Source organism: Uloborus diversus, chromosome 7, assembly GCF_026930045.1.
Source record: "Uloborus diversus isolate 005 chromosome 7, Udiv.v.3.1, whole genome shotgun sequence".
Lineage (NCBI taxonomy): Eukaryota > Metazoa > Arthropoda > Arachnida > Araneae > Uloboridae > Uloborus > Uloborus diversus.
The window spans coordinates 66,436,868-66,462,263 of record NC_072737.1 but is presented as its reverse complement, the minus strand read 5'-3'; the positions used below and the strand labels follow the sequence as shown (position 1 = coordinate 66,462,263).

Here is a 25,396-nt window from a genome sequence, read left to right as displayed (position 1 = left end):
AAACAGCAGTTTATAAAACCCTTCTACCTTACCATCTAAGAGAATAATAAATAAATTTTAAAAAATATCATTCTAACTATGAGCTAAAGACTTAGTTGCATGTTCATGTTTTGTAGAGATAATGAGTAGTAACAAGCCACAAAAGAAGAAATTGGAGCATGAAAAACTAAGAAGTATGTTCCCTTTTAGTGATAAAATGATTTAAAAAATGCAGGTTAAACCAAATTGCTAAATGTTTTTGTTATATTCAAGTGAAATTCAGGTTGTTTTGATTTTATTTACAATAATTTTCCTGGAGATCACGATTATTATTTAAAAAACGCAAGCTACTGTTTAAAACTACCAAGTGATGAATCTTAAATTTAAAAAAAACACCAACAAGTATTTATAATTGTATTATATACGTAATAGCAAATCAATATACATATCATTTTTCATCTTTTACTCAGAGTGAAAAGTGTATTCAATTCAATTGTTTGGAAAGAACGTTTTGATGCAATAAATGATAACAGAGAACGACCAAACAAAATTCTTTCCACAATGAGCAGCATGCTTTGAAGAGTGATAATGACATCCAGATGGAAGTCCTAGCAATTCCCATTGTGGGGAGAAAGAAACAGAGTTTCACCTTTCCACAGAGAGCATGCCAAATTTAACCTTGAAGGCTCAAATCTTCAGCAAGTCAGGTTCCATGGTGCTGATGTTTTCGCAGCTTAATTTTCCATTTTCCTTTCGCAGTAAAATACTTATAAATTAAATACATTTAACACACAATAATTTCAAATATATGTCTTGATCATGCAAATTCTCTACTTTTCAATATTATTTGTCAATTTATACCCTTTTAAACTTTTAAATAAAAAGGAACTACTTCACGGCGCAAATTAGCACATCCCTTCATTGCCAAGTTAGATTGGCACAGACTATAGTATATTATATTGACTCAAATAATTTATGATGTCTGATGTTAATTAATGATTTTATTTTGAATAGTTGAAGTTAAAAAGGCCAAAAGGACTTGTGAGACTGTACAAACCAACATGTCTCCAACATTTTTTCCCGTTCTAGGAACTGAGTTATATAGAGAAATTGTAACAGGTAACATACTTTGATTAATTTTGTTAGCACAGTATTAATTTCTTAAGTTTTTCAAACAAGCATTGCATAGTTTTTTTGAGCAGTCACGATTGCTTATTGTCCTCACTTGACTGTTTTGATGGCCCTCTGCAGGCCAGCACCACCGTCGCGTCGGCTGGCCGTCTCACAATGCTGCTCCTCTAGCGAAAACAGTCTTCAGGCTGTATCCATATCCTGTATACACACGCATACATAGATACACACATACTCATTCCTGCACACAGACAAAAACACACACGCATACACACACACACACTACCACACTCACGCCTACACACTGACACAAACACACGCCTTCATACGCACACACTCGTGATTGCAAAAAAAGGTGATTTTAATTCAAAATGTCAAGATTCAAATTATTATTATTATTTTTATTTTTTATTTTTTTGAGTTTTTTTCCATTTTTCCATCTGACCTATCTTTATGTTTCTACATCATTGACAATTTCATTCTGAATGAAAATTTTATTACTTTTTCCCTTGTTATTCTCACTGTTAAATGCATTATATAAAAGTGTTGTATTAAGATTCTCTATCTAACTGTTGCAATAAACTGCTTATAAAACAAATGGTGAAGAATATAATTTTCACTTAAAATTCATTTTGCACTTAAAAATTAGTTCATTCCTATTGCTGTTGTGATGTTGTTTAAAAAATTATTTCTCCTTGCTAATCCTACATGAGTTATAACTAATACAGTTAAATATGTGATAGCTTATGTTTAGAAAAACCCACTAATGCCCATAAAAAGTTTGCAAATCCTGAATTACCTATATTTAGTTTTATATACCAAAACAGGTTTTTGTAATTTTCTGCTTTTATGCGAATTCTAATTATTTCTTTATTTTAGAACCTATGATAGTGGGAAAGATAAAAGAGAAGAAAGAAACCTCTCGCCTTATTAAGTAAATATTACACTTCCAATTAATTACTCTTTTGCGTTTATTTATGTAACTGGTTATTTTAATGTATTTGAAAATACTCTACAGGGAACTTGCTGCCATTTGGCCTTTGGATGGGAAATCACACCTAAAAAGAGTTAGAAGAACGTCAGAGAAAGGTTATTTTCCTCAATAAATTACTGTTTCTGAAGCAATTACTGTTCATCTTATCTGTATTTAGTATTTCTAACAGTTATTTATGAAACTAGAAAGAAGTAACCCGTCTAATATTATTGGAAAATTGCCTTTTTATCAAAGAAATTGGCCGTCAAATTTGACGTGTTCTAAAAAACATCTGTACCTCAAAGTCTAATTACTTTTCTCTATTAATTAATTAGACTTTGTGTAATTAATTATTAGGGTATGTAAATTTTCTAATTTAAATGTTCTGTATTTTTCAGGAAAGCATAAAAACGTTTGTTTACTGAAAACAAAGGTTGAGACTCGTGCTCTTAAAACATTATGGTAAATAAATATAAAGTTTTTTTTTAGCAGAATTAGGTTGGTTTGTCTTAATGGGGAATAAGAGTTCTACATGCAATGCAGTAATAACCAGAAAATAAGTTTTTATATATGTTAGTACTGCTCTAAAGAAGATATATATGAGAGAGAAATGTTTAAAACCAATTATAATTCTATATACAAAGTTAAATGACCATTTTATTCATAAAACCATGTAATTAGCAACTCATCAGACGTTTGAAATTTTTGAGGATTTCCTTTTCGAAATCATAGTCAGTACACAGCTGTTCTCAGCTCGTCAACATTGCCAGAGAATATTGTTAAACTACATCATCGCAATTGCAATAAATAAACCTCATGTGTGATATACAACTGATTTAATTTACTACTTTTTGCTTTTTTTTTTTTTTTGTGAAATCTCTAATACCAGTATTACATTTGAAAAAATGCCAGTATTGCATTTTTGGTGTGGTATTGCAATCACTAAATATTAAATGTTACATATCGTCGCATCAGAGCAACAGTAAGATATTTTAGTGTTATTCCTGGGATTAGATGTCTTACTGTTGCTCTGAGGCGACAATATTTAAGTTCATCTACATTTTATGTCTTAAAATAGATGACATGCATGATTATTTTGACCGTGACTGTACCTTATTAAAATGTTGCTCATTTTCTTTACATTTCTATTTGTAGATATATTTGAGATTCTTCTGAGACCTTTGAAAGAAGAAGAAATTTCTTCAGTTCATGAAACATATTCTCTCAATACAATTCTAGGGATGGAGAAAATAAACAAAACAGGTCTTCAGGAGCATGCTTGCTTAAAATATGTGCCTAAGCATCCACCTTTAACATATGAGCAGTATAAGGAAGCAATTAGGTTTTGGCCAGTTCAGTTTAGAGAAGATAAGTAGTGAGTATGGATCTATTTCACATTTTTATGTTTACATTGAACCATTCTTACTTCCTTCTACATCTAATATATAGAAAAAAGTATTGGTTTTTTGCAAATTTTTGAATTTCAAATTTTGGTGGATTCAAACATTTTGAGGTGAGCTTAGTCCATTTCCAACATATTTTTAAAATATCTTGTATGTCTGTGACTGTTTTTTTGTGGCCGCTCTGCAGCAAAACTCGAAATCTAATGAAATTTGGCACACATATGTGGTAAGAAAGGTAAATCCCAATAGATAGTTATCTGCAAATCTTATGTGGTTGTAATTGTTGGAAAATCTCAATGATTTAAGTTTTTATCTGTTGCCATTTTCTGTTTGTTGACAAATAAAATGTTTGTAATTAGTTTAAACAAGGCTTTTAAAATAATTTTCAATTTTTGCTCTTTACTTTGCTTTTGTTAGGATATTTCGATGATTTGAGAATTGTGACGGTAATGCGTAATTGTGTTTGGAATGCCAACTGGACAATAACTCTTAAATTTCTCGCCAATCCCATAAGCATAATGTTGAAAAATGTATTGATTACATTGATTATAGTTGTGACTAAATGTGCAATAAATACAAATGTGATGACCAGCAACAAGCCCTGGTCCAACTAGGCTGGTCTTAGTCAGTTTATTAGTCCCCAATGAAGCTCAATGGCTCTCTTAAAGCTATCCACTCCCTAGCTCATTACTGCCTCTAGTAAGCAGTTCCAAGTCCTGTTGACCATACTAAAGTAGTAATATTTCCTAATTTCCAGGTTAGCCTGAGATTTGAATAGCTTAAAACAATGACTCCTTCTTCTGCTTTCGATGCAAAAATTTTAACCCGTTAACATCTTCCATTTTGATAAGTTTAAACAATTGAATCATGTCCCCTCTGACTCTCCTTTGCTCCAGGCTATTCATATTAAGCCTTTTAAGCCTGGTGTTATAATCTAAATCTGAAAGTACCCTTACTAATTTAGTAGCCCTCCTTTGAACACTTTCAATGCAGAAATATCTTTCCTAAGATAAGGTGACCAAAACTGAACAGCAAACTCCAAATAAGGTCTTACTAAACTCCTATATAAAGGCAGAAGAACCTTCTTAGATTTGTTTGAAATAGATCTATTGATAAACTCAAGCATTCTGTTGGCTTTGTTACTTGCAATGCTGCACTGTTGACTAATCTTGAAATCCTGATTTATTAAGACACCCAGATCAATAACATTTTCTGCCTGACTAATGACCGAACCCTGTAAATAATAACTCGTAGGCTTATTTCCATGACCTAAGTGTAGCACTTGACATTTTCTTACATTGCTGCCATACCCCACTTATTCACTTATTTTTAATATGGTCCAAATCCTCTTTAAGATGTTTTACTTGTTCTTCATTTTCTACAATCCCTATAACTTTAATGTCATCAGCAAAACAATTTACGTTTCCAGAAATATTTTCATGAATGTCATTCATAAAAATAATGAACAACAAAGGCCCTAAAACTGATTCCTGAGGAACCCTGCTTAAAACATCACTCAATTTAGAATGATTTCCCCTCACAACTATACTCTTTATTTCCTTCCAGTCAGCCAATTCCTTATCTAAAGTAAAGTTTTCTCTTCTATTGCTATATCAGCTAGTTTGCTGAGAAGAGCAACATGCAGTACTTATCAAAATCTTCAAGCTTTATAATAGCTTGTGTCTTGCTAGTGTCAACTGTTGAGATACAGTTATCGTTAAACACACTGGAAAAACAATTATTAAGAGCATTTGCAATATCTCTATCATTTTGAATTAAATTTCCTGCTCATCAACCAGCGGCCCAATTTGACTATTTTGAGCTTTCCCAGAATTAGCGTAGGCAAAAAACCTTTTATGATTCCTATCTATGTTATCTGCAAGCCTTTGCTCCAATTCCCTTTTCTGAATCTGTACCAAATGCTTAAAATTATGCCTTGCCTTACAATACTGGAGCCTATTAGCATTCTGACCAGTTTCTTTAAACTCATGAGAAGTGGCTTGCTTATAATTCAGAGCTTCTTTTATATCCCTGGAAAACTTTTTTTTTTTTTAACTTACATCCACCATTGTTCTTTCAAACATAAGGCATCTTGCTGTCCAGTATAACAATGAAGTGGCCTCAAAGGGTGTTAGGGCCTGGAAGTCATCACAATTATGAATATCATGAAAAGAGGAGCATCTATAAAGATGCTCCCCTGTCATTGGAGAAGTCCCCTCACTTATCACACGGAAAGGTGAATCTGCCAGGTTGATTTTATGTAAACTTTTTTGCCTGTAGATAGTCATGTCCAGTAATGGTTCGGAAAGAGGCAACTCCCAGGGCTCTGGGAAGGAGAGAAAGGGGCGTACGCTGTTCATCATCCAGAGGGCAAGCCCAGGGCTTTCCATCAGCTTTGTTCCTCAGGGCAGAGACTGTATCATGTGGGATTTTGCTTGCGAGAAGTCGCTTAGCGTTTCTAAGTGGAACCGGACGAGAAGGTGGATACAGGGACGCAGCCTCTTTAGCCAGATGTCCGCTCGTTCATTTCCATAGATGCCACAATGGCCTGGGATCCACTGGAAGACAACCTCTCTTCCGGAATGCAAAAGAGAGTCGATGGATTTTTCAGACTCAAGCTCAAGTTCTGAAGGGTATAGATTGTAATCAGTAATGGCCTGAATCACAGCCTGAGAATCAACAAAGAGAACAATATTTTGTTCAGCTGGTTCTCCAATAGATCTGATGGCCATAAAAATTGCATTCTTTTCTCCATCGAAGTTATCCACTCAAGTGTCGAGAGGCTCCTGAAGACTAAAATGTTTGGAGTAGGCACCTGCACCTGCTCTACCAGCTGAAGGAGTGGCCGATCCGTCAGTATAAACCCTAAACCAATCCTGATCAGGGTACCTCTCGTGTATTGTGGCCAAAGCAATGGAGTACACCTCAGTCTGATGAGAATCTGATTTCTTGACAGGCTGTACCAGATCAAACCTAGCTGTAGCATGTCTCAGAAGGCCAGTATAAGAAGATGGTCTATAGATGCCAAGTCTGGAGTTGGAGACCTCAAAGGCCTCTGCAAGTCTTTGGCACTCAAAAAGAAAAGAATGTTGAGATTTTAGTCTAGTATGCAGAAGAATGTAATCAGGTCAGAAAAGCTCTTATCTCAATAATCTTTCAGTGAGAGAAAGGGAAGCCTTGATTCGTCTGTCAGTTAAATTAAAATTTTTTGTCTGTAGCTGCATAGGAATAGGGGTGGACACCGCAGCACCAGTGATGAGTCTTTGTGCTTTATTTTGAACGAGGTCGAGTTTCGAAAGTGTGCTGTCAGAGGCAGTAATACCCTCGAAAGCTACATGGGCCTATTTTTAGTACTAACACTTTTTCTCTTTAATGGAATATAATCCCCAACAATTTTTCTTTAATTTCCGTCCACTACATGTTTACGTTGCTACTTTCCAATCCTGACAAAAATTCCTCTTTTAAGCTCTGCCCAAGTGCGACAAAATCAGTGTTTCTGAAATTGGGCACAAACCTAAAACTTTCATCTTTGTACACTTCAAATTTAATGCAGAACCTAATACTGTTATGATCACTATCTGCAATATGTTCCCCTACACACAACCTCTGAACTGAACTTCCTACGTCACAAAAAACTAGATCCAAGATCCTATCCTCTCGAGATCCTTGAGTTACAACTTGATCTAAGAAACAGTCACCAATTGCTGTAAAAAATTCCTCTTCTCTGCCATTACTAGGATAAAAATTGTTCCAACCAATACCCTGAAAATCCCCCATTATGATGACGGATCCCTTACTTGACATGTCACTAATAATACGATGTATCTGTTCATCTTGTCCCTGGTTTAAATTAGGTGGCCAGTAAATGTTTCCGAAGCACAATTTTTTTGCCCTTGTTGCTCATCAACTCCAGCCAAACCATATCTATATCAGTAGGTTTATCATTTATGACCAATTCATTGCAAATAAAAGTGTCTCTAACACAAAATAAAACCTCATTACTTCTTTTGCCTACTCTATTTTGTCCAAACTAATTATACCCAGCAATACATAATAAATATGCATCAAATTCGGTAGCCCATGTTTCTGTAATTCCAATAACATCCAACTTCTCATCTAAAACTATGCTTTTCAATTCTTCCATCTTGTTCCTATGAAACTGGGATCAGAACCACATTTAATAAAATGACATTGATTGCTAGTTTTATTGCATTTTTAAAAGGTCATAAGGTAAACGTTTTTAAGAGATCATAATTTATTGAATCATGCTACTGGATTTAAATAGTCGTTTAGAAAATGCCATGATTTTATTAGAAACATTTTTGGATTTCTTTGACTTAAAAATTGCACTAACTAAACATCACCTTACTGCTTGGATTATTATGGCAAACCTTTCTTCAAAATATATTATGATTACTATAAAGTTAGTCCAGAGTTTATCATAGTCTTATAATCAAATGTGAAAAAGGAAATTCACTTGCACTTATGAATTTCAGATGTTATGTTTAATGTTTTATAGTACTGAAAGCATTTTGAGTGACAAATTATTCAGTTTGAAAGAGAAAGAAGACATTTCAATGTTTATGAGAAAATCCATTTCAGCTGCTGAGCATGGTGATGTATGATAATTGTTAGTACTTAATTTTTTTACTGCATAACAAATCAAGCTAAACACATTTGCTTACTGTCATAAGAAGTTTTGAGTTTTAAATGTTTGACATTATTTTTAAAGTTAAGTAAGATGTGTAAGAAAATCAAATTATTTTGTGATGTTGAATGATGGTTTATGATTTTTAGTGTAATTTTTACTAATAATAAAGCTGAAACTATGTCTCTGGATGCCTATTATGCGCATAGCGCTAAGACCGTTCTGCTGATTTTCATGAAATTTGGCACAGAATTAGTTTGTAGCATAGACATGAGCACCTTGAAGCGATTTTTCAAAAACTAGATTTTATTCTTTTAATATTCCAATTTTAAGAACATTTTACTAAGCAAGTTATCATAACATGGACGAGCAAATTATCATAACGTGAATGAGCAAACTACCATAACATGGGTGAGCAAATGAACATAGCAAATTGGTGAGAAATTCATCATCAATTATTTGTAAATATACAAGCGAACCAAACGACCTTTTAATTTTCTTCTATGGGCAATAAATAAATTTTGTAACTTTTGCATACTTATTGAAAAATATTTAAAAAATTTACAATTGACTATACAAAAAATTTATAATTGTACTTGTTCTTTTTTCACCTTGTAGAGCAATTTAAAACAAATATCATTAACTGTTCTAAAAATGCAAAATTGCATATAATTTTTTTTTCTTTTGGTGGAAATTTAAAATATGTAATTAAAACTTCCTGTAACAAAATCAATATTTTTTCTACTGCTGGAGGTCATTTGAGGCATTAAAAATGTAGAGTATCTCACCCTGGGGCCACTTGACACTGACAAGGAATTAAAAATTGCTTATGCAGCTAGAGAAGACAATACCTATTTCACACTTATAAAAAATCTGAAATTATATTCAGCGTAAAAAAGCATCAACTACAGTATTATACTGTGAGATCACAAAAATTCGAGGTACTTGGGACTCTTGGATGATTGAAAAATTTAGCCTATCCAAGAAGTTCTTAGCTATTAAAATTTTACTGCTCGGATTCTGAAAAGGGAATGCACCTTTTACTTCCTTGTCCGAATTTCAACATCAGTTTGAATTGCCTATGAACGAATTTTGACTAGCCCTTTTCATGATGGCTGAGCATATTTTATCTGTAAACTTGTAAGCAACCTCAAAATGCATTTTAACTGTCCTTAAATCCATTTTGATCATTTTTGCCTAACATTTGTATCTATGTGTGTGCTTTTACAAAACCGGTTAGTCATAGATGTAGACATTTCTAATTCCGTATGTGCTTTTCTGTACGGCTTTAAGTTGTGCACTTACTTCTCTTATTGATTGCAATCGGTTGTTCCAACAAGAAGCTAGTTCCAAAACTAAACGAACCTACTTTCCTGTATACCAATATCTACTTTCTAGTATCTGATCAATATTCTCAAATATAGCTAAAATTGCAAACTGTTCCAAACATATTTTTTAAATATTTTAGGTTGATTTCTAGGAATAAAACATGCCTCACTCATCTAAAGAATTAGATGCGTAAAATAAATAAATAAATCAATCAAACTAAAATTATTTTGAATTTTGACATCTTGAATTCAAATTATGTTTTTCACAATCATGAGTGTGTGTATGTAGGCGTGTGTATTTGTGTGTGGGCGGTATGTGTGTTTGTGTGTGTAGGCATGCGTGTTTGTGTGTGTGCTAGCATAAGTGTGTGGGTAGTTGTGTGTATGAATTTATGTGTGGGGGGTATGTGTATCTTTGTGTATGCATATGTGTTAGTGTCTGTGTTCAGGCATGAATGTGCGTAGTTGTGTGTATGTTTTTGTGTGTGTGTGTGTGTGTGTATGTATGTGTATGTGTCTGTATGTATGCATGTGTGTATGTGTGTATGTGTGTGTGTAGTTGTGTATGTATGTGCATGTGTGTAGGACATGGATGCAACCTGGAGACGGCTTTCGCTATAGGTGCAGCATCGTGAGGAGCCCGCCTGTCCACGGTGATGGTGCAGAGGTTGGCGGTGGGAAAATAAAATGATAGGACATCAAAAACAGTCAAATGAAAGCAATAAGCAATCGTGATTGCTCAATAAATGAACAAATAAAATATCAGTACCTTTTAAACAAAGCAGCTAATGCACTTTTTTCCATTAAAAAAAAATCTTTAAATGCTTTCAAAAAGAAAAAAAAAAAAAAGAGAATTAAAATTTATAAGCTCATTAAAATAAATCCATCTTATCAAAAAAAAAAATCATTTGTTTTACCCCTGTTACCAAAAAAATTTAATTTTAAAATGAATTAATGTACTTTCAAAAACAAATAAAAGCAATAAAATGTCAAATTAAAAAAATAATTTTCATTGCAAAAGAAAAAAAAATCATCTGCTCTTCTTATTAAGTAGAAACATGAAGGACTCCGAATGTATTCGCCTAAAACTGAATAAATTAATTAAAACTTTAGAGTCAAAATAAAAACAAATCATATGAAGAATAATTATTTCTCAGTAAAAACCATGGCTGCAGAATCGAAGTCAGAATCAATCTTATTTTGAGACTAAAGGGTCAGATTCAGGAGCCGAAGGATTTTAATTCAAAAACTCTGAGTTGGAATCAGTCATTTTCCCTTTAAGTCCACAACTCTGACAGTGTTTGAAAAGTTGGAGTCAGACTACGTATAGAGCATCTATGTATAGAGATATTTGTGCTGAGAAAATTTCATTTTTGTGCGTACGTTAGCCCTTTACGGATTAACTTTCCCAACATTCAGAAGAATTATCTAAAAGAAAATGACAATAAAATATTTATTACTGTCAACAGTTTTGGTCAGAATGTGTATATATTTTTTCTTGATAGGAATTACATATGCTAGTATGAGTACTAAAGAAATATTTAAACATTTATTCTAATAGAATTTATGCAAAATTTGTTGTAATTGTACTAACATTGCTGCAGAAATTTTAAATGCAGACATTAGAATTTTATTTTCTGGTCAATGTACTTTTTTTTTATTTTGACAATTGCCCTATTTTTTAAAATAATTCTAAATTAATAATCACTTCCTCCAGGAAAAAGTTGGATGCATTATTGTAGACCCATCTTCATTAGATATCGTAGCTATAGCTCATGATTGTCGAAACAGTCATCCTTTACAACATGCTGTAATGGTTGCAGTTGATTTAGTTGCCAAAAGTCAAGGTGGTGGATCATGGAAGTTTGATAGTAAGTTTTGATTTTTACTGAAAGTAATTTGTGTAGGAAAAATGTGTCAAAGAAAATGTTAAATACTGTTTAATAATATTGTTTTATTTTTGCATTATTCAGTTAGTTATTCCAATTTGTCATGTTGCGCGCGATTAATTTTGTGAAATCATACGAAAACCAAAGAGAAAGCGATTTTAGGCCGTGGAAGTGGAAGCATCGCTGCCGCGCATAACCTCAGACCAACGACTGCCTTGAATGCCCAAGAACAAAAATTTAAAAGAGACTTACCCGGGGGTGGTGTTTGTTGACGATAGAAAACACAAAATTAATTACCACACATTCTTTATTCTACGTTACTTCCAAGAAGACATGAAGACAGGCACTAGGCATGGTGATCACCAGAACATTTCACTTAGTATAAAAAAAAAAACAAATGCGAGGAATACAGACTTAAGAGTTCATGAATGGAGCTGGGTTTTGTTGCTAAGTTCGTTAACGATCAAAAAAAAGGTAGAGTTCTCGCGGAGGGTGGTGGAATATTTAAATTGAAATGGACGAAGGACGTACAGTTCGCTATGAATATGGTGGGATGTTATCGAGGGATGGCTTTTGATAAAAAAAAATGTCCGTTGCAGGCCGATGTACGTTGAGACGAAAATGGTGCAGGCTGTAATCACCATGGTGACAACGTTGAGCTCGTCACACGCTTAAAAAGGAATCAGGATACTTTCAAGGTAATTGCGGATCCATGCCGTCACCTCATGGTATGTAGATCATCGAAGAAGTAGTTACATTAAGGGGACGATTCAGGTGCACACTGCGTGCCGCCATCGGACGCCATCATTCAAACAGGTAATGGATCATCAATGCACTCATCTTCAGCTGCGACGAAGTACGGTCTTGATTAATATATTTTAAACATATATAAAAAAATGAAACGTTCACCTCATGTTGAGGTTATTAACGATTTTGCGGCGAGCAACGGCCGTCCCCAGACGCCGTGCACCGATGCATCATTATCGCCATGGTAGAACAAAAACCGGAGCCGCAGAAAATGCGACCGAGCGGACAGAGAGCAGCAAGTAGAGTGAAGTGGGGTGGAAAAATGAATCGGCAAATGAGCGATCAGATCCGGGTACGCGGTGATGCGCGGGAACCAATGAGTGCGTTTGGCGCCCAAACAACGAAGGGAAGGGGACGCTACGCCATTTTAATGGCCGACAAGAAGATGCAAAAAAATCAGATCGACGCTTGAAAAATTGACAAAAAGCTAAACGATGGGAAAAGTGAATAAGTCATATTTTGATATCGTAAAGTGTGCGAAATTTAACGGGGGAACGCGGGGAAAACGTGGAATGCACAAGAAAATAAAAAAACAACAAAATGGGGGAAGAAAACGATTAAAATGACCGAAAACATGGGAAAAATGTAAATGGGTAAAAAAATGTGATATGCATTATCACATACACTGGCAAAGCAAAAGAAAAAAAAAGAGAAAAAAAAGAAAATTTTAAGTCCAGCTCCAATTTACCGAAACTTTACACAACAAATTCATACATCATATATATTCAAATGCATAAAGAGTTGTAACATCCAAAAAAAAGACATGGGATACAGTTTTATACTATCGTCAAGGTAGAAAATGGGTAAGTCAAAGAAAATGAACTGTTTGCATTTTCTTTTTGCATGTCATGATTGCACCCTGCTCACAAAACAATTTGCCACACACGACCAACCAAAAGGACAAAAAAATACACACAGTTGTAATTACGTGAACAACACATAGCATACCAAGAGTTAAAAATATAAACATTCAAAAAAAGTTCACAACAACCCAACACATGTAGAAGGTATGAATACAAAAAAATGCAATAACCCTCAAATATGACCATTCTCGATATGCATTAAATTATACAGAAACATATTAATGCACAAAAAACATTAGAATCATTATCTTGACTATCTATGTCAAGTGTTACACATTAGGGTAACATGAGTAAAAAATTTCAAGTAGAAATTTTTTTTTTTTGTAAACAGTTCCTATTGTTAAAGAGTTCAACAGCGTAGTGCACCAAATTACCAGGAGCACACTGAGTACTAAATTTGTATTTGAAAAAAAAATTGAATGTTGAAGACACACTAAGATTGAGACGGACAAATTCATAAGCATGAAGAGTAAGACATAATAAGGAAAACCGGTTGTAGATATTAGGACATAATCGAGAGATTGACATTATCATGTGGAGGAAAAATTGTTACGCACATGTTGACATACATATGTTGGTACCAACAGCAAAAAATATGACAGCGTCCTGTCATACGTAAAAATTAAAAAAAACACATAAGAATACATTTCCAAAAATAGAAAAAATGAGATCGACTTGCCTTGTATTAACAATAAATTCTCATCACTGTGCCCCTCAATGAAAACAAACATAGGGGAGAAAAAAATTACGTTCATAAAAGACATAGAGAGAATCACAAGCAAAATGATACGGATTCCGGAATTACAATCACGACCAGCACGACTGCCCGTACATAACAGCAAGTGGCACACCCTATGATTAAATTACTTACAACTACGGAGAAAGTAACGGGTTTGTTGACTGGGATGCTGAGGTTGGTGGGACACATTGTTATCTGTGTTAACAGACATTAAATTGCTTTTGCGAGGTGGGGCTAAACGTAAACGATTGACATGAATTACAAAAGGATGCGCGGAGTCATCACCTAAGAGTTTAATTTTACAATTTACATCCCCTACATTGCTTACAACAGTATAAGGGCCATCAAATCTAGGTTTAAAAGTGTCAGCCGACTTCATGTATACAATATCATTTTGTTTAAAATTTCGACTGTGAGAAGCAGGCAATTGCCTATTGTTTTGATTGATCTGTTTGAGTTGTAAAGAAGAGTACGCCTCCTCATAGATTAGGCGAAGATCCTGCAGAACATTTTGTATATAATGTGAGGTGTTAAGAAATCGAGGTTGCACGTCATTATCAAAAGTGTCAAAAAACAAGGATAGTTCCCTTCCCAAGTGCAACATGTTAGGAGTGAAACCAGTAGATGAATGAGTTGTCCCATTATATATAGACATGTGAACCATAACAGCAACTTCTAAAGACACATTCTGTTCGAGTAAAGACAGTAAACTAGACTTGATTTGACTATTAATTCTCTCAGAAATCGAATTGGACTGGGGATGAGCACGAGAAGAATGCTGAATTGTAACACCTAAGGCCTTGTTCAAAGAGTGAAATACATCACTGTCAAACTGACGGCCTAAATCTGACAGAAGATACGACATTCTACCATATAGAGAAATGTAATTCAACATGTGCTTAACTATTGTGTTGGCAGTAATATTTTTACAAGGATAAAGGACAACGTGACGAGAAAAATGATCAGTAACCGTCAAAATATATCCATATTGGCGAATTGGACCTACCAGGTCGATTGAACAGAACTCACCAGGTCTCCTCGGAATCCAAATATTTTGCAATGGGGCGGGTTTAATGGAATAGGGCTTCAGTCGAATACAAAAATCACATGATAAAACAAAATTCGACACATCCCGATACATTCCTAACCAAAAATATTTACTAACAACTACCTCATACGTTTTCTTTATTCCGGTGTGAGAAATGTGACAAATTTGCAAAACTTTAGCTTTCAATGTGTCGGGAACAACAATAGTAGGTAAACAAGTTTTGTTGCGAACATGCATTAATAGGTTTGTAGTTGGACAAATGAAAAAATCCTTAAGCTTGTGAGCATGATGCAGATTAGGCTTTTGCAAAAAGGAAACAGCTTCTTTAATGTACGGATCATTAAGTTGCTCACGTAAAAAGGTTTTAATAGATATTTCATTATGTGCATCAGTTTGGGCACACACAAATGAATGAAAGCTTAAATTATGACCAGACTGAGGTTCACATAGGGAAGTAGGGTGCGGTCTCAAATAATTAACCACATTAGTGGATTCAACACAAGGAGTATTAGAGGGTATATCACACTGCATATTGTCAGGGGTGGAAATATCAGTGAAGGGAAGGATCAACTCCTTATCCGCATTGGGTTGAAGAGCTGATTCATGTAAATTGGGGTCAGGGCTCCGAGAACAGAAATCTGCTAAAATATTCTGAGGGCCAGGGATATATGAAAAAGTATAGGAATATTGACCAATTTCTAACAACCAACGAGTAACAACATCGGCTGGCGAGGTTACATTGCTGTAACGCTCTAAGGGCTTACTGTCAGACATGAGAATAAATCTTCTATTAAAGAGGTATGTCTTGAATGCTGTCATTCCTTTATATATAGCATACAACTCGAGTTTAATTGGAGGATAATTACGCTCAGACTTTGACAAAGCTTTACTAAAATAAGACACGGGTTTTAGAATACCATTTCTCTTTTGCATCAATACAGCAGCAATTCCCTGAAGTGAAGCATCTGTATTTAAATAGAAATCATCATTCCAATTTGGAAGAACCACAAAAGGCTGCTTAAAAAAGGTAGACTGGAGATCATCAAAAGCTTTTTGGTGAACATCATTCCATTCAAAAGGTTTATTTTTTGCGGTTAATTGTGTCAAAACATGGGTGCGTTCAGCATACTTGTGAATTAAATGCCTATAAAATCCACATAACCCCAAGAATTTCTTGACCTGTCGCACAGTGCGAGGTGGGGCAAATTTGGTAATTTTGGCAATATTAGAAGTAATAGGTTGAATACAGTTGTGTGATATATGAAATCCCAAATAATCAATTTCGGTCTGGAAAAAAACACATTTAGATGGCGATAAAGTTAGATTATGTTTGGAGAGAACAGAAAAGACAGCCTCGAGCTTAGATACCATCTGGTCAAAGTTTTCGGCACAAACCAAAAAGTCGTCTTGAAATGCATGAATTCCGTGAATTCCTAGCAATTTTAACTCATCAATTAACTGATCCACGGCAGATTGGAAAATGTTGCTACTTACCTTAAGGCCAAAGGGCAAACGGTTATGAGCAAAAGAGCCAAATTCGGTCGAGAAAGTCACAATATCTTGGAGATGATTGGGAAGGAGAATTTGCCAATAGGCCGAATGCAGATCTAAAACGGTATAGTACTTATAGGATGAGACGGCATTGATTAACGTAGAAATTTTGGGAAGTGGGTATGTGGAACTTTCGATGACGGAATTTAATAATCTTAAATCTAATGCCATACGGTACTTAGGTGGTTCATTAGGCCCAGATTTCTTACGTACCATTATCATCGGACTCGCATAGTGGCTCACATTTCTAGAAATAATTCCAGCCTCAATTAATTCATCCAATTCTTCCTGAACCTGTCCTTTTAACGCCTGAGGAATTTCAAAAGGTAAGGCCTTAATTGGATTATTGTTACGCAAAATGACTGAAGGAGTGACAACGTCAGAACACCCTAAAGCTTTGACAGATTTACTAAACACAGAAAAATTTTTCATCAAAATGTTTAATAAAATATCTTGTTGTGAAGTATTTAAGTGATCTAATTTAAAATCTGAAGGACTAAGTTCCTCTTTCCTGATTTTTAATACTTCGTCTGATGCAATAATTTGGTGACAAAATTGGGATTGATTGCTTGAGCATGTAGTTTCATTCAAAGAATCATTTAAAATTTCAAACTGTTCAGTGACATGACCCATTACCATACCTTTATTTAAATGAAGAGGATTGTTACCTATATTTCTGATAATAGAGGAGAAATTATGTTTCTCGACTAAGTGCACAGCGGGATGAATTTCACAAGTTATGTCATTAACGGTAGGAATAAAATAAATTTCAGATGATTTGACCGGTATGTCAGATAACGAAAAATTAGCAATGGCAGTTTCCCCCGGTTGGATAATTAATTTGTTTTTAAGAGCAACAGAAAAAGCCTTGTCACTATGCAGAGAATTAATTTTGGCCAAATGTTGTGAGATGTCAGTTTGAGGCATTAAAGGAGCTTTAAAATTATCAAAAGTGGCACTGCCGGTCTTAGTGTCAATTAACACATTGAAACGGGTTAAAAAATCATAACCTAATATCCCATAAAAAGAGGAAGGTGCAAAATCAGCAACAAAAAATGGGTGCTTAAAGAAATTTTTACCAATTTTAAATGAAACCTCAGCGCACGCAGAAAATGATAAGTTAGAATTTACAGTCCTGATTGTGACAGTGCGTGAGAGAAATCTGCATTTTGTCAAAGATTTTATCTGTTCGAAAACAGCTTTTGAAAATAAGCTGACCGAAGATCCTGAATCCAAAAGCATTGGGAATATCTCATGACCAATTGAAATATTAAGTATAGGTAAGTCGCTAACCTTGTTATCAGAATGAACATTAAAAATGGATTCGGATTGTTTGCATTGAGACTCATCAGGCTTTGAAAATTTCGACAAAAATTCCCCAATAGTATCTTTACCAATGGAGCTATTTAAAAAGGTATGTAAATCTGGATATGTATTATGTTTCTTACATTGAACAGATTCAGTCTCCTGTACACTAATATTTTGAGGGACCAGATATGAGAAATCAGTTACCGAGGCCAAGCCGTCCCTCATGGATGACCCCCTCGCCAGTTTAAATTGTCTCCATTTTGTGTTGGAGTATTAAGTCTTACTTCCGGCGATGAAAATCTGTTTTGCGACGGAAATTGTAGGGGTGGAACAAAATGGTTGGGGAAATTAAAGTTACCACGTGGCCTAAATGGAATACGAGGTGCAAAGAAATTTTGACTTTGAGGCCTATTTTGACCTTGATTTGAGAAATTGTTAAGGGGTTGACCCCCATTGTAAATCCGACAATTAATCATTAAGTGGTTTGTTCTACCACAAAATACACAAAAAGTGTTATTAGAATTTTGAGAGACTTTTTGCTGGGGTTTGGGCAAAACAGTTTTCTCATTAACGGAAGAGACGCGAATGTACAAAGGACATTCAACAAGTGGGTGTGGACTTTCCCCACAAAGACGACAATTTGACATTAATTTAGTGACACATGTTGTTAAAGATCGTAAATTTTCGGCCAAGGCATCTATTTGCACTTGAGCACTAGTCATAGCATTTGTCAATTTTGGTTGGCCTGTTACATGTAAACAGTGTAACTTATTAGCCTTGTCGACTAAATCGGTAAACTTTGACGTGTCGACATCAAGTAGTTTGTCCTTGATATTCAATGGTAAAGCCGCCAAAAATTGGTAAGATTTTATTTGGGTGAGGGCAGCACTATCCGTAATAAAAGGATATGCTGAGTGAGCAGCACGTTCAACACGATGTGCTAAACTCTGAATACTCTCATGAGTTTCAAATTTGATATTTTGAAATTCTGAAAGGGACACAGAAGAAGGGGTATGCATTTTGAAAAATGCACGCAATTTGTCACAAGCCTGGTTAAAAGTCATAGACTCCAAGCAACTGGGATTGGTCGCAAAAAAATACAAGGCAGAGCCAGAAAGTTTTGACTTTAAAAACATAAGAGTCGTGGGATCATCCCAACCGTTTAAATTCTGCAAGTCCTTAATTTGTGATATAAAAAATTCAACAGTTTCTGGCTCGCCTGAATATGAGGGAATGGGGAAGTTAAAATTCCTACTCGCCACAGCACCTTGAGGTGACTCATTGGCCATATTCACACCATGGGGTGGGTCGGTTTGAGTACTATCAGTTGACATGGCAACAAATGTGCCGTCTTTTACTTTAGCACAAAAATCAATGAGCATCTAATATAATTTTCACTTAATTCACACGGTGCAATCATGAGAAACAAAAATGTTTAAATGCAAATATTGTTGAAAGCACATGCACACATGAGAATAAATGCAACTAATAAAATAAAAATTGACATCAAATTTTTGAACTAAATTAAAAAAAAAAATTAATATATCCCCCCATTAACATCACAGAAATACAAAAAGCCATATGAAAAAAACAACAAAAGTGCATATGCATTCAACTTCAGAAAAAAAAAAAAGGCATTCAAGACCTGGTCAAAAACGGCGCCATTTTGTCATGTTGCGCGCGATTAATTTTGTGAAATCATACGAAAACCAAAGAGAAAGCGATTTTAGGCCGTGGAAGTGGAAGCATCGCTGCCGCGCATAACCTCAGACCAACGACTGCCTTGAATGCCCAAGAACAAAAATTTAAAAGAGACTTACCCGGGGGTGGTGTTTGTTGACGATAGAAAACACAAAATTAATTACCACACATTCTTTATTCTACGTTACTTCCAAGAAGACATGAAGACAGGCACTAGGCATGGTGATCACCAGAACATTTCACTTAGTATAAAAAAAAAAACAAATGCGAGGAATACAGACTTAAGAGTTCATGAATGGAGCTGGGTTTTGTTGCTAAGTTCGTTAACGATCAAAAAAAGGTAGAGTTCTCGCGGAGGGTGGTGGAATATTTAAATTGAAATGGACGAAGGACGTACAGTTCGCTATGAATATGGTGGGATGTTATCGAGGGATGGCTTTTGATAAAAAAAAATGTCCGTTGCAGGCCGATGTACGTTGAGACGAAAATGGTGCAGGCTGTAATCACCATGGTGACAACGTTGAGCTCGTCACACGCTTAAAAAGGAATCAGGATACTTTCAAGGTAATTGCGGATCCATGCCGTCACCTCATGGTATGTAGATCATCGAAGAAGTAGTTACATTAAGGGGACGATTCAGGTGCACACTGCGTGCCGCCATCGGACGCCATCATTCAAACAGGTAATGGATCATCAATGCACTCATCTTCAGCTGCGACGAAGTACGGTCTTGATTAATATATTTTAAACATATATAAAAAAATGAAACGTTCACCTCATGTTGAGGTTATTAACGATTTTGCGGCGAGCAACGGCCGTCCCCAGACGCCGTGCACCGATGCATCATTATCGCCATGGTAGAACAAAAACCGGAGCCGCAGAAAATGCGACCGAGCGGACAGAGAGCAGCAAGTAGAGTGAAGTGGGGTGGAAAAATGAATCGGCAAATGAGCGATCAGATCCGGGTACGCGGTGATGCGCGGGAACCAATGAGTGCGTTTGGCGCCCAAACAACGAAGGGAAGGGGACGCTACGCCATTTTAATGGCCGACAAGAAGATGCAAAAAAATCAGATCGACGCTTGAAAAATTGACAAAAAGCTAAACGATGGGAAAAGTGAATAAGTCATATTTTGATATCGTAAAGTGTGCGAAATTTAACGGGGGAACGCGGGGAAAACGTGGAATGCACAAGAAAATAAAAAAACAACAAAATGGGGGAAGAAAACGATTAAAATGACCGAAAACATGGGAAAAATGTAAATGGGTAAAAAAATGTGATATGCATTATCACACAATTAATGAAATATTATTAGACCATGTACTCTAAATGTACCACAGGAAAAATTCTTTGCAAGTTTTATGAAATTTCTATTATAACTAGAGGTGATAGTGGACTCAAGTAAAATTTTCTGATATTATGAGAAAGCTTGACACCCCCCCCCCCCCAAGAAAAATTCATCAAATATGCATACAAAAATCATTGAAAAAAAAAAACATTTTAAAAGTTTTTTTTTTTTTTTTGAATAATTTTTCAGTTTTAGAATATGTTGTGAGCTCAAAACTTTTGGAAACGGCAACCCAAATTTTCAAAATTTTGGATGACAAACATCATTATTCAATGATCATTATTCTTCAAATTATGTAATCACTATGGTCCAGATTTCAATGCCATTTGCATTTTTTGTCTGTTTTTCTCTTTTAGGGGGGGGGGGGGATTTTCTAGGTATTTTAAGCTGCTGTTTTTAAGTGGGGTTATGAAGTGTAATCCGTTTTTAACAGACTCGGTAACTTTTTAGAGAGATTGAAGGAGAAATTTTGTTGATTCAGTTTTCTTCATATATGCACCAGTCAAAAAGAATCTTCGCTAGATTGAAAATTTTCTTTCAGACGAAAGACATTGTTTCACAGGGGTGCCCACCTATGGTTGGAGGTCATGGTGCAGACTGCGGCATTGAAATTTTTAGGGGTGGGGGTGTTTTGAGGGGTATTTTTCTCGTTTTGTGGGGAGAGCTCTTCTTTTTGGTGCGGGGGGGGGGGGGGCACCCCTGTGTTTCTGTTGAAAGTATCAAATTGCATTTTATAATGCAACTAAATATTGACCTTATGTAATTTTTTAAAGTACATTGAAATTTATGACAAAAAGGTTACTGTATCAATATATTTTTCCTTTTTTAAGTTTTTGTTAGTTCAGTATTTAACATAAATTTCTAATTTTGATAAATTGTATTCTCTCACTATATTTAAAAACACTTGAAACTAAAATAAAAGTTTAGAGTGCTATTTTTGTTTAATTAAAAGAGCTTTAAGGGTATTTTTTCTGTTTTCAGTCTATTTAAAAGATATGTTTGAAGGCAATTTCAGAGCTTTTGTAGAACTTTAAATTTTAGCTTTTATAGCAACACCAGGCAAACAATTTCAAGTTTTGTGCATTTTCTGAAGAGTAGTTTTTCCTAGTAAGTTTTTGACAATTGTTTAACTCGTATCGTTATTTTATTTAGGTAAACACATCTATCATGCACCTTTTGTAAAAGAAGAATATGAAAGAAAAATTGCTGCATTGAAAAAGTCAAATCCTGAGAAAGATGTGAAAAAAATGTGCATGCCATACTTATGTACTGGAATGGATGCGTATATAACAAGGGAACCTTGTATTATGTAAGTTTTTGATACATTGCTTGTATAAGTGTTAAAGAAAAGTTAGCAAGAAATAAATCCAACATATTCATATTCAAATCTTTCTTCAGAAAAAACAGTAAAGAAAAGTTGGCAGTTACTTTTGTTAAATATTATTAGTATATTCTTCTTAAAAACTAACATCAACTTGAATTCTTAAACTGCACAGCTTTTAGAGTGATCTATACAGTTTAATTCTTTGCTCTGTATTCATAAGTCTAACTTTATTATTTTATCTTTGTTATTTATTTGGATTAAATTAGTTATTAAACATCTTTTAAAATTTAAAGGCATTTGATTTAGTTAGCGTACAAGTCAATGTGATGATTATTGTTAGTTTTTCACTAGTTGAGGCACAGTAACAAAATAAAATAAATAAATAAAATCTTTATAATGTCATGAATCAAAGGACAATTGTTTTGTCAATCCTTGTTACATCTAAGTACTGTGACTGCAATACAGGCATTCCTCGTATAACACCATACTTCTACAACATGGTTTTGATATTACACAGTATCAAATTTGGTATTATTATAACACGGTTTCGATATTACATGGTACGAAACTTGAATTTAATACTTCATGGTTTTGATATAGCAAGAAAGTTATCTTTAAAAAAGATGGAATTTCATTTTTATTTAAAACATTTTGTAAATGTTTTATAACTCTAAAAAGTTTTTACTTTGTTTTTATGAAACTTGGTTTCAATATAACACGGTACACATCCCTTGATTTACATTATTTCTAAGTCTTGTATAACATGGTTTCGATATAACACGATACATCTCAACCTGTTTTTTTCTCATGCACATACATAATTACAATGAAACCTGTGTAAGCTGACCTCTTGCGGTGCTCTACTTTAGAGGTCAACTTATAGATGTTGAATTACAGGATATATACATCTAATTCTGTGCCTGAAAATAGTGGTCAACTTAGACAGGTGGTAAACTTACAACGGTGGTCAACTTTACAGGTTTTTACTGTGGTATGAAAAAGTAAAAATGTTATTTTTAAAAAAGTCTCATATATTACACGGTTTTGATACTACACAGTACGAATTAACAGTGTTATACTAGGAACATCTGTACATTTTTGCCAAAGCTTTTACTTATTCTAGCATTGATGGAAAATCTGTGTCATCTGGCAGATTTTTTGTTTTCAAAGGTTTCCTTATTTCTCCATAAAAAGTAAAGTTTTTTCATATCTGTAATATAGCTTTAATGGAAAAAAAATACAACTTCACTCTAAATTTTGAAAGATTATATTCGAGACCTTGTATTAATTTAAGCAAAATACTAATGATAGTTTTGAAGTTTATCTAAACACCACTAAAAACTTTTTTTATTTGCATATTCCTACATTAAGTGAAAAGTGCTAGAAGTTTTTTTTAATTATTAGTGTTTTTGATAGCTTGAAATGTAATTTGAACTAGAATTTTCATGCAATATTTACAGTGCAACATGAAATGTATATTTTACGCAATGAAAAGTCTATGCATTGGCTTTTTTTTTTACAGAACACCTTATACAATGGCCATTTTTTATGAATCATGTTCATTCTAAACAGTTTTAATTCCATAAAGCAGCTGATACAATAAAGCGGTCAATTCAAGCAAGCTAGATTTTGTTCTGTTTTTGACAATTTGATTCATTAAAGCTGTTGAATCAGTTAACTGGCGTCCATTGTATACATTACTCCATAAATTCCAAATTAAAAAAAATAGTATCTTTTTGTTTAAGTGTTACAAAATCATTTTGTTTGTTTGTTGATTCAGTTTTAATAAAACATTTTATTAAATTCAAGTGTATTTTATGAAAAACAAGACTTATAGTTTACATTTTAAAAATCTTCTCTGGCAACTGTTTTTATGTGAACCTTTTCTTTTGATCAAATGTTATGAATACAGGTTTCTTGCTTAAATGTGCTGAATTTATTAATTTTAATATTTCAGGTGCGCTATGGCTCTTGTTCACTCAAGAATTCGTCGTGTCTTTTACGGTTCTAGGACTTCTTGGGGAGCACTTGGTAGTCATCATAATCTTCACTTGCAACAAGGACTAAATCATCATTATGAAGTTTGGGGAAGGGTATTGGAAAGTGAGTGCTCAAAACTTGAATTTAAATCAAAACTAGAACAGGATTCTTGACGCACATAGTGTTTTTAGAAATGTATTATGTTTTTGTATAAATTTAATTAATATCTTCTCAAACAAACATTTAAACATTTTAGTTGGTTTTTAAACTGAAGACATTCAAATCATAATAAAAATATCTCTCAAATGAAATTAATACCTTGAAGGGTAAGTATTGCTGTATTCATTCCCTTCAAGGTATTATTAATACAGCAATTAATACCCTGCTGTATTAATACCCTAAAGAGTATTGATTGGCTGAAGAGGTTATTCATTTTTATTTACTTATTTTATAAATTTCAACTTCCACTAAAAATTCAATCTTTTAAAGTATTATGTAACTGTTAATGCTTTCTTTGGGGTGACCACTGTGCTTGAAAGCTGGGAACCATTGGATTTTTTAAAAATTTTATTTGGGAAATTTTATTGTGGAAGATGACATTTTATACCTAATTAATGATTTTGCATTCAAAATGATGATTTTCTCAACAGCAACCTAGTTTTGACCAAGCATTACTAGCTTCTAATAGTATTTTTAGTTTATTTATATGCCATTGTTTGCTGACAGAAAATAAGAACACACAATTTTAGTACATTTAATCAAATTATGTTGTGCAGTAATCTTTTAATATTTGCTGTAAACTAAAGCATATTAAAAAAAAAATGTTTTTTTCCATGTCTCCTCCCCCCACAAATTAACTAATGTAATCATTACTGTAATTAAAATAAGCAACAACATGTGAGTTTGAATTTTCATAGCACTTGAACTCAGTTTTATGTGTTTGCATTTAGCAAATAGATGTAAGCAGTTTTATTCCATTGAGTATTTTTTCAGCCATATTTTAGCAGCTGCTTAAAAGCTCTTCCCACCCCACTTTTAAAAAAAATTTGAAGTTAGATTTTGTTGTTCCATAAAAAAATAGAATGCTGAACAAAACAGAATAATGCACTAAAAAACACTATTTTTTCCATAATGTTTGCCTATTTGAAAAATAAAGAGGCGGGTCATTCACTAATTGTTTAGTGCAGCGTTTCTCAACCTTTTTCGACCCATGGACCGACAAGAGATTTTTTTTTAAACTTGCAGACGGGTGATGCCCCCCTCCGCCTCTTCTTTTTTTATTGCAAAAAAAAAAAAAAACTTCCACCTGGAGACCATTAAAAACATGATTTTTTATGGACCAGTGAGATTTTCTCTTCTACTTCTTTGGTAGAAAA

General features: G+C 34.1%; 1 protein-coding gene across 1 annotated transcript; it reads left to right on the top strand.

Moving 5' to 3' along the window:
• The first annotated feature begins 121 nt into the window (after nt 1–121).
• Nucleotides 122–24,282, top strand: LOC129226713 (probable inactive tRNA-specific adenosine deaminase-like protein 3). The gene is made up of 8 exons (XM_054861342.1): nt 122–173; nt 1,990–2,044; nt 2,129–2,199; nt 3,239–3,458; nt 8,006–8,105; nt 11,180–11,333; nt 21,869–22,025; nt 23,998–24,282. Exons 1-8 carry the CDS (start codon nt 122–124, stop codon nt 24,191–24,193), a joined length of 1,005 nt encoding a protein of 334 aa, XP_054717317.1. The 3' UTR covers nt 24,194–24,282.
• Nucleotides 24,283–25,396: the final 1,114 nt, after the last annotated feature.

What these genes read in the sequence shown, in the direction of transcription:
- LOC129226713 (XM_054861342.1), top strand. Translation starts at nt 122, where the DNA reads ATGAGTAGTAACAAGCCACAAAAGAAGAAATTGGAGCATGAAAAACTA. An exon ending in GGAGCATGAAAAACTAAGAA is followed by an intron (nt 174 to 1,989) that starts GTATGTTCCCTT and finishes TCTTTATTTTAG; the next exon opens with AACCTATGATAGTGGGAAAG. An exon ending in TAGAAGAACGTCAGAGAAAG is followed by an intron (nt 2,200 to 3,238) that starts GTTATTTTCCTC and finishes TTCTATTTGTAG; the next exon opens with ATATATTTGAGATTCTTCTG.